The sequence below is a fragment of the Acyrthosiphon pisum genome, chromosome A2, assembly GCF_005508785.2.
Source record: "Acyrthosiphon pisum isolate AL4f chromosome A2, pea_aphid_22Mar2018_4r6ur, whole genome shotgun sequence".
Classification (NCBI taxonomy): Eukaryota; Metazoa; Arthropoda; class Insecta; order Hemiptera; family Aphididae; genus Acyrthosiphon; species Acyrthosiphon pisum.
The window spans coordinates 19,437,411-19,448,832 of record NC_042495.1 but is presented as its reverse complement, the minus strand read 5'-3'; the positions used below and the strand labels follow the sequence as shown (position 1 = coordinate 19,448,832).

General features: G+C 29.0%; 1 protein-coding gene across 1 annotated transcript; it reads left to right on the top strand.

Moving 5' to 3' along the window:
* The first annotated feature begins 503 nt into the window (after positions 1–503).
* LOC107883761 lies at positions 504–4,438 on the top strand. The gene is made up of 2 exons (XM_016804410.2): positions 504–848; positions 3,536–4,438. The coding sequence occupies exons 1-2, from the start codon at positions 629–631 to the stop codon at positions 4,339–4,341; spliced, it is 1,026 nt and encodes a 341-aa protein (XP_016659899.1). The 5' UTR covers positions 504–628; the 3' UTR covers positions 4,342–4,438.
* Positions 4,439–11,422: the final 6,984 nt, after the last annotated feature.

Here is an 11,422-nt window from a genome sequence, read left to right as displayed (position 1 = left end):
TTATACTGGCGGAGTTTATAATCGCCCATTTTATTATAGGTAAAATAGAGGAACCTATTGGTGGAATTTACACGACAAAAAGCTTAAAAAGGTGGAAATCAGTTGAATTTATATGCACCCTAAATGTATACGATATACATACATCAATTTTATAATCTTTTAAAATAAACTTATTGCTGTATATTAACGATATAAGATATTGTTTTGATGGAGACTGCTAATGGTAGAAACGTCTTAATAGTGTGTGGCAACTGTGTGGTGCAGAAGTACTTAGGCATAGGTATAGTATTTTTTTGACGTTTTATTTTTGTACCCAGGCCAGACAGGTGCTATGTCACCATTTACGTACTGTGGATAAACGACGACTGGGTAAAACACGATTATTAACTGCACATTATATTATTATATTATTCTTCTTTCCTATAGGCACTTGGTTTTATTATTAGTAAATAGTAATATATATATTATCATATTATGTATAACTAATAATTTATAACTATTACGCTGTGTCCTAGGTGAATCCGACAAATGCGATAATCGTTATACGACGCGACCGATGCGATTCTTAAAATAAACAAAATAACCCAAACAAACGGAAGTGGCCTACGTAACACGACAAATACGACCGATGCGTCCGATTTTTCGTATGCGTTTAGTCGTACGAATTGAAAAACAAAATAGTTTGTTTTTGGTCGTTGCGTCGTGCGATTCATTCGTATCCATGGAGTTATTAATTTCAGAAGTACAAAAAAGAAAAGTTCTATGGAATAAATGGGACAAAAAATATAAAGACAGGGTAGTTTCTGACAAGGCATGGGATGAAGTAGCTAAAATAACAAAAATGACAAGTACGTATTGTATATATTTTTAATATACTTATTTGATTGACCACATTATATTAAATACTTAGATACAAAGACATAGAGGCTAGAATATATAAAATAGAAAGTACAATTAACTTATACTAATATTATATTTGTTTAGGAAAAATAATCTTAAGTATAAAATACTTATCAATCAAAACTTTAAGATAAGATATGACGAAATTGATAGAAATTCTATGCAAAATTCTACTTACATAATAATAAAATAAACTAATATAAATAATAAGTTACATACCTTGCAATTATTATAAACACTTATTTTTACGCTAATTTATTCATTTTAAAAAAATCTACAAACGTGTTTCTTACATCAATTGCAGAACGCGAAGCACGGTTATTGGATCTACCCCCATGAAGTCCCAACATAGCATTATTTTTTTCACGTACATTTTTATTCAAATAGTCTGACAGGTGATTTTGACATGACGATATTTCTTTCTCTTTATCAATTATCACATTGTGTAATATGCAAATGGCTTTAACGATGTGATCTGCATTTTCGACTTTAGTTTCTATTGCTTTAAGAAGAATTCTAAATTTCGAAGATGCAATACCAAAAGCACATTCGACCGTCATCCTTGCTCTTGAAAGTCGATAATTATAATATGATTTGTGGTCGTCCAACTGCTTTCTTGGAAACGGTCTCATAATATTATTTCTCAACGGAAAAGCTTCGTCTCCAATAAATACATATGGAACTTTCTGATTTGAATTCGGTAAATTACATGGACTCGGTAGCTTAAGAGTACCATTTTCAAGACGTTTATAAAACGATGTATTACACAAAACACTGCCATCACTATCTTTGCCGAATGAACCAACGTCGATCATTAAAAATTTAGAATTGGCGTCGGCGACAGCCATTAAAACAATTGAAAAATACTGTTTGTAATTATAAAACATGCTACCAGAATTGTGAGGGCATTTTATTCTAATATGTTAATGTTTCCCGTCAACACTTCCAACGCAATTTGGAAAATTCCATTGTGTGAAAAATTCATTAGTGACACTTTTAAAATCATCAACTGTAGGAGTAGGCATATGTTTTTTTTTTAATGCATTCCAAATAGCGATACATACTTCGATGACTATATTTGATACAGCAGTCTTTGAAATTCGAAATGTTAGCGCTAACTGTCGAAATGCTAATCCTGTGGCCAAGTATCTACATAAAAATAATAAAATAAGTATTATTTTTTAGAATACCTTTATTTTTAATAATATTTTAATGATCCGATACATTTTAAACCAGGACATTATTAATGTACAGTTTCAAGGTTTCAAATAAAAATAAAAATTCTGTTTTAATTAGAATTAATTAGCTATTAATTAAACTTTAATTAATTAATTAATTCATATAAAGTAAAAAACTACACATATAGAAAATAAAGTTTGAAATAATCAATATGTAGGTATATATATTTTATATTTTATTATTGCATTTGCAAACATCTTATTTATATTTATTAAAAATAATTTTATTCAATTTTAGATTCTGAGCGAAACGATGAATATAATATTGACTTTACAATGATGTGTGTTTTTATTTTTTTTTTGTGTCCGTGATGCAGCCCCTATTTTTCAAAAGAATTCGTAATATACATTTTATTTACAATGCTATGATATTATGATACAGTGACGAAGAGGACCAACAAATTAAATTTAAATTGATAATATTATTCAGTAAAAATATAAAAATATTTTTTTAACCATTAATTTATTGTAATATAATTTGTACCAATTTGTACCAACAATTTAAGAATTTGTACCTAAATATTTCCACTAGGAAAAATCAATTTTTCCGCTGGTATGCCTAAATACGTCACTTCAGATAAAGTATAACTAAATAATGCATTTTTTAAACATTTTTTTTTCAATTAATTATATTATAGTTAATGGTTAAAAAAAATAATAAAAAATTCGAACATTAGGGTGCCAGGGTTACCCACCTAAATATAGGTCATAAACTCATAACTTTTTATTAAGTTAAGAAAATTAAATTCATAACACAGAAATAATTAAAGGTATCCAACCTTCAAAATAATAATCCAGTGATATAATATAATTGTATAAGAAAAACGATTCTGAGCGAAGACCCACGGTTAGTCACCCTACCTATTATCATAACCTTTTTTTGATGATATTATTGTGAATAAAGTAATTTATATATTATAATTTATAACCTATTTCGAATTTTGACAAAATACGTAAAAATCACGAAAATGTACAAATTATTTTGAGTTAGAAATTCATAAAAATGTATTATTTTTAAATCTAACATTTGAAAATGTTATATAAGGTCTTCATATATTTATCTAATTATATCAATTACTGTAATTAAAAAATTATAAAATCTTCAGTTTCTATAATTAAGGATTGAAAATTTAAAATATGGTTCAACATTTTAGTAGGTTATTATATATAAATTATTTTATTCATATCATCCAATATAGTTAGTAATATAATAGGCTGACTGACCGTTTTCGCTCAGAGTCAGTTATTCTATCATTGAATTTAAATTTAACACCATTCATTACAGTGACCCACTTGTAACCTACTGTACGGCAGAGCGACATCCACTTACCCGCCTTTTTTTTCATTGCTTTTACTTCGCGTTAGTTTATTCATTTTATAAATAATTTAAATTTTAGAGGAAGACGTGAAAAAAAAATGGAGAGGTTTACGGGACACATTTTTGAGGGAAAAGAAAAAAGTTAGAAAAAGTCGTTCCGGAGATTCACAAGAAGGCGCTGAGGTGTATTTAGGAAAATGGTCCCATTATAAATTGATGATGTTTTTAAAAGACACAACTAATCCGAGAATTTCAGATGGTAATATTTCAGACGAAGAAGATACACTTCAAGAATGTCCTGACACTGATGGTGACCATGATAATGATATAGACCATATTGATAACGATGACAAAAATACTATGAATATATTTAATGTGTCGGAAACTGAAACAGAAACTAGGCAAAGAATTGAATGTATTCCAACATTTGAATCATGCAGTACACCATCAATATCAATGTCAACAACAAACTTATCTAGCAATTCTGATCACACACAAACTCGCAAGAAAAAAAAAAATGAAGATAAATATTTAGAAGATTTACTGAACATTGAGAGTCAAAAAGTGGCATTTTTAAAGCAGTCTTATAACAATAATGTAACCACTTCAGAAATCGACGAAAATATGTCATTTTTTCAGTCTCTAATTCCATATTTTAAAAAATTAGATCCAATCCAAAAGCTTCGAGTTAGAAATAAGTTTCAAAATATTTTAATAGAAGAACTATCTCCGATCCGAGAACAGGCATTAAATGTTTCAAATATACCACCATACATCGCAGAATCTACTCCAGATCCTCAACTATCAGTTTCATCATACAACGCTCAGCAATATACTTCACAAGAACCAGGTTATCATTACATTCATTCATCTAATGTTCAATAAAAATTCAATTTACATTTGTTACATTTTATTTTAAAAAGTAGAGAAGTCATCTGAAAATACCTACAAACCTACCTTTTTATTTTTTTTTTTTTTGTAATTGAAGGGAAAAGTATTTTTTTAAGAATTTGTTTTATTATTATTATAATTCTCAGTGAAGGTACACTGAATTATTATTATTTGTTTAACTTTACATATTTGACAATCATATTTTTTATTAACTATTCCTATTATATACCTATATTAAGTTTTTGTTTTTTTAATATATAGGTTAATAAACTTGTAATTAAATTAAAAATGGCATTATTTACTTACCTGATCGTTACAACTAATCTTTCTTCGATTGGTATAGGATCTTGAAAATTTGTATATTTAAGGTCAAAATTTTGGGTTTTTCATTTTTTACTAAGTAGTCAAATGTTTCAACGGTCATCCTGGTATACGATCGAAACAAAACGTCATTATTCCGGAGTTGATTATATAAATGGTAAAACTCTCCAAAAACTAAACGATCTTTTAAAATGTCTGAATTGGTATGAAACGATCTTTTCATTTTTTTATACCTGAACATAATATAAATGTTTATAATTTCACATTTACCTACTATACATTTTTATTACAATTTATTACATACCTTTTATATAATAAATACTTAAGTGCTGTATTTTCAGTTAGAACCATTTTATTTAATAAACTTAATGGCAGAGACATATTTAACCAACACTGTAGTCTGTATATGTGATAGGTATAATGTATATATATTAATAATACAACTTTAGGATTTTAGAACTTTAGTATATTAGGAAACGACCGTTTGGCGTTACTGCACTGCTGCATATGCCACTAGTATTGCGATCCCCTGCAATATTATCGAATTCGTCGTATTTACATTGGACACCACCGCGACAATCGCATTGACGGACGGCAACGCGATTCGCATCGGTCGCGTCGTATAACGATTATCGCATTTGTCGGATTCACCTAGGACACTGCGTTAGTGTTGGTTTTTATGTATAAGCATTTAAAGTTGAAATCTTGATAAAATACTGAAAAATCACAAAAATTAGGAAATTAATTTAAGTTAAGAAGTCATAAAAATGTTTCATTTTAAATCTAAGGTATTATGAAAATGTAATAATAGATTCCTCATAAGTTTGTCTATCTTTATCAAAAAAAAAAATGTCTACAAGCAAATTAAATTACATTTTTATGAGCGTTTGAAGTTCATATTTTTACAACCTTGGATATTCAATCGATTTCTTATGTGCGATTTTGTTAATTGTTGTAATTCAATATCAAATAACCGTAGACTCTTTAAATTTATATTACACGTTTATTTTATTAATTCTTATACTTGATCAAATTTTCAAAATATTTTGAGCTGTTTACGGGCAATTACAAATTTTTATTTTTTATTTTTCTTTCTATGAAAATCCATAAAGTTTTATTTGTTTGGTCAAAAAGTGTCAAAAAATAATATAATGCTCCTGATATATTGTTACTATAGCAGTTTAAAAATATAAAAAATACATTGGTAGGTATAATATTTTTTTATAATCATTTAGAGTTCGAATTTTGACAAAATTTATCAAATTGAAAATTTACAAATTATTAATAGCTAAAAATTTATAAAATATTAAACTTTTATAGCTAAGAATTACAAATTTAATACAAAGTTCAATGGAAGTAATTAATTCTGTTATCAAAAATTCTAAAAAATACATAAACACGTCTATTTTCATAGTGAATTTAAGTTCAAATTTAGACGAAATTACATGTTAAAAAAACACGAATAACTAAAATAGTTGTTTTGTTGTATTTTTATAGTATTAATTCAGTTTATCAGCTACCGTATTTCTAATAAGTACCTAATAACAATATAAATATAATATAAAATATCCACACTGACAAACCGTCACCGCTCAGAATAGTTTTTCGTATATTATATATCATTTAATTCAAATTTAATACCATCCATTAAACAGTGACCCACTAGAAACCTACTGTACAGCAGAACAACATCCACTTACCCACCTTTTTTTGGTGTTAAAGGTTGATAAATCTAACTCAAAAAAATTTGTAATTAATTTTCATGATTTTAACAAATTTTTACATTGGTCTCCGAATGTACCTCATAGATTCTTCCCTATCAGAAAATATATTAAAATTGAAAATTTAATTATTATTTCAAAAACTTATTGTGTGCTCATTCAATGAAAAACCATCATTATAAAATCAATACGTACCTATATATAGATTATACATATGTCAGATTTAATTTTCTGTATTAAAAAATAAAACTAAAAATATTGTACTATACGTGTAAGAGAGCCCCGTCGGAAATCCGACCACGCCAAGCGCCTGGACGGAACCGACGCTTCACGAGCATTGTGCCTCGGGCCTGGCCGGCGGGCGCGCACGTCTCGCGCGTCTGCGCGCGTCTGCGCGCGTCGGCCGCGTGCGAGGAACAGTTGTGAATGGCCTCGTGGAGACTGTGGGAGTAACGTCTTAGTAGAAGGGAGGGAATTGTCCGGCGCTCATAACCCGGCACTCGCTGGCGCAGGACTCGAAACCTACCGATCAGCCTCCTGACAGAGTGCTGCCAGCGGAACACTGCCTGGCGCTCGGGCGCCCAGTGTACCCGCCTGGAAGGGATGAGACTGCGCCACTCAAGGCGAGAAGCAGCCAGTCCTGCTTATATGGTAATAGGGGGTCACCCCACCGGGACGTTCGGCCTTATACCTCCCGTCACAAGCTTATGAATGTACTATACGTGTAAAATAAACTTCTGTAAATTATATAGAAACTTTTTGAATAATGTATTAGAATTCAACTAATTTTATTTGTCAAGTCTTTCTGTTGCATTCTATATAGTCTATATACAAATTATTAATAGGTAGCTAAAAATGTATAAAATGGATATATGAGCAGACGTTTAGTAATTAATTATAATACGGATTTAAACCTCTACAATGTAATCAAAGTTAATATGACTATTACAGATGTAATTGATGTTACTAAAAGTTTATACACATAATATAACTTACAAACATTAATTAATATTTTAATTACAACTATAAATCAGGTAATATTTGAGATATAATTTGAGAGCCTACGCAATCTTAGATAGCTTTTTATTCGTGAGTTCTGTACCTACGTTTGTTGTACCTGCATAATATATCGTTCAACTAATGATAAATATAATATGGTTTTTTAAAGAATGATTTATGAAAGTATAATACGCTTCAAACAATGATATAAATTATAATCATCAACTAGTATTATCCAAGTCTAGATGGTGACTAGAAACTATAGAGGTACGCTAGGGAAGTGAAACAAAACATGTGGGCAGTTGCGTATTTATAAATGTCTTATAGGGTGGGGGGGGGGGGGCACAAACAAAAAATTATACACTGTTATAACTTATCTTGTAATAATTTTGCAATAATTTAATTTTAATGTTTGGATAATAATTCATGAGTGGTAAAAATATTGTTTCCAATGCAGTGGATGGAAGTTCATCTACTGGTTTTTCTTTCCATATTGCTTTCCAGGTTTTCAATTCTCCTTCTAATTCATTGAAAGGTCCTGATAAATCAGTTGTATATAATAATGCTGCATCTAACATTTTTGAAACGTCAATATTGTTACAATACTTAGGTATGAAGCATTTTAAATTTAAAATGTTAGTATTTTTTGTTTCAAATCTATATTTAATTTCAGTTAGCAATGCATATAGATATGGATAATAAACAGAAACTCTATAATAACTCTCAAGTGTGTTTGATTCTGATAAAATATTTAAGCGGTCACGCTGTTTATTTGCTATTCGTGATATCTTGACTTCAATGTTAATAGAGCCAAATCTTCAGATTTTTTAAAAATATCTTTTAAGTCATTTTCGTTACGTTGATTTATCAAAACAGTTAGAACAGATTGTATTAATGTTTGTGCCTCAGATATATCAAAAGTTGGAGTCTGAAGTTTCCTTGATAAAGGTAGTGTAATATTCATGGTATTTATTATAATTTGTAATGTCAATAAAAAATCAAATCTGAATTCTGAGTTGTAGAATCCATTAACTTTTGTCAAAACTTGTCCGTCAGAACTTTCAATCATATATTCTAAAAATGATACAATAGCAGGAAGCATTTGATTAAATCTTATAAAAGCTTCGTGATGTTCAACCCATCTAGTTGCACATAGCTTTATTAATATATCTGAATTAAGATTTCTCGTATATGATATAATCGATCTATTATTATGATATTACATTGATATTCCACAGTGTGACAGTGCATGCAAATTAAGAGAACTTATGGAGGTTAACAAAATAAAACAAAAAAGTATAAAATACAGTGAATGGGGGGGGGGGGGCACAGGCTCCTAGGGCCCCTTCCTTAAATACAACCCTGCATGTGGGAAACGGTTCTAGTCCCCGGAGAACTATAGTTTCAGATATAAAATCAATTTCAACGACATTCACATATTATAATATTATTATACGCGTATATGATTATATTTTACTGTACTTTCAGTCAAGTTTCGGAAGCTGCTTTTAAAGTCTCACTGAAATTAATGACGGCCAAAGTCCTGTCTAACAGTTTTATCGTTAACGCAATATTGACAAATAGTCTCACCACCAAGCACTTGTGGGCACAGGACACATTCAGTGGAGTCGAATTTTTTAACTTGGTAAAGTCTACCAGTGTAGAGTCGTTGGTGTGTTGAACAATTTTTAGTAGAATATCATAATATCTGAGCTTTAATTAATATAAATTTAAGAAAAATGGTGTATACCAAATTTTAATTATAAATTTTATTTTAATATTTTATTTTAACTTGTCTATCTAATACATTCCAATGTTTTAGTTTGTTAGAATACCTCACGATACTATTAATTACTCTATTTAAATATTTTAAACTAATCCTAAATAGTTATAAATAAGACCATTTTCTCTATTTTTTATACGCCTTGAATATACATATTATTTTTAATTTTTTGATAGTAAACATATACATTTTTAAGTAAAGCAATTAAAAATATTTTAATAGCATACCCATCGTATCTCAAAATGAATTAAAATAATTTTCAATTTAGTATGCATTTTATTAAAACTGTGGAATTTAATTATATTTTTACTTAAATAAAGATATTTTATTTATTTATTGTATAGTAAAATCTTTTAAACTATACTTTTCGGTATATTAAAAATATATATTAATACATTATTAATATATTTTTTTTAAATTTATAATATGTCCAAATATGTATAAAAAAAACTAAAATACCCGGTTATTACTTATTTTTTAGCTTATGCTTTATAAGATATCGATCTTGAATTGTATATCTTTACTCTTTATCTTATACCTGCATAGACATTGAGAAAATACGTTTATGAAAAAAATAATCGAATTTGGTTAACTCGAACTTTTAATTTCAACTTTGAGTTTACCACTTCGACTGTATTTTTAAAATGTGTATTGGGCAAGACATATATTTCACGGAGCGCAATCGTGTTGCGTTTTTTGTAGATAAAAAGGTAAAACTGGCTTAATCGTGTTTCACCGAACTGCACCTAACAGTGCGTTTAAATTAACTAGATACCTACCGTCAGATAAATACAATACAAGGAAGACGATTCGTGTACGTATGGGTACATATGTAAAATAATAACATATTATTATGATACCATTTTAATGTAACGAGTAGTTATTTATTCTCACGCTAATGTCTAATATTATTATCATTACGATTAAGTCATCATAATAAGTCGTCCTGTTTACTTATATTCACTTTTATAAGACAAAATTCTGAATTATAAACGCTCGGAATTGCATTAATTCCACTCATACAGTCCTACCTACTGAATTGAAAAATATAACACATGAGTTGTTCTTAGGAGGTCATGATGCGATTATATATGTTTCAACTTGAGTGTATTATTAAATACGCAATGTACTGTACTCTATTTGGTATATTTATTTTACTATTCACATTAATATTTATGTTTTAGATTCATTAAAAATACAGAATAATAAAAAAAAATATAATACTGTCCAGTTTTGATATCTAGAATCTCAAGGGGAATAAAACTAACCATAACTTAAGTATTGTTCGAGTTACATATACACCTCAAACACAACCTAAAAACACTTAGAGGCAAGAAAAAATGTGGGTTATCGATCAAGTATAGACTCGACTGTATTATAATGTAGGTAGCAGTGGAGCGCCTGGGGTATTGTAGCCCCGATGAAAATATAAATATAGTGCCTTAAAATTAATACATATACCTACCTAACTTATAGACATAAAGCACCAAGTAGTTTTTTTTATATTTTTTGCCTCCATACTAAGCTCGTCCCTGAGAGGGACCAATCGCCCTCTTCTGAAACGGGCACAGTATGATGTTTCATATTTATATTATAAAATATCTATTGTCTATAATTATTATTAAGTCCTAAGTAGTTAAAAATAAATTTGACTTACGGTATGAGTATATGACATCGAATTAATATAATACCTCCCCCCCCCCTGAAATTGTATTGAAGAGAACCTTGTCTTAGACTTTAATACTATAAAATATAATTAAATTACATTTTCAGTACACAAATAATAAGTAACCCGTTTTAATTTTATTCGAAAAAGCATTAAATAGGTTTTAACAAAGTTATTGATCATTTCAAATGTATTTTTCTAATCAACATAAATAAAAATCGTTTAATTATTACTTGTCTCACCCTTGTGTGTATAAATAATACATTGGCTCCATTGTAGAATGTTATAATGGTAATTAACAACTAAATATTGAGAAAAAATGTTTGTGATAAAATAAAAAGTTCTCAAACCAGCACCGCTCACGCACTACATATCTACTATCAAATAAATATTCAAAGATATCGGATGCGAGCATATGTCCAAAGCTGAGTCGTCTCCTATGTCCTCTAGTCAAACCTAGTCGGACGTTGAGCTATATACTGTGTGGAGATCGCTCTACGTATAGCAGGTAAGATAAGCTGAATATCATAACAAACAGACATACGTTTGGCCGCTTTGGTTACCAAAACTGAAACTGGAATTCTG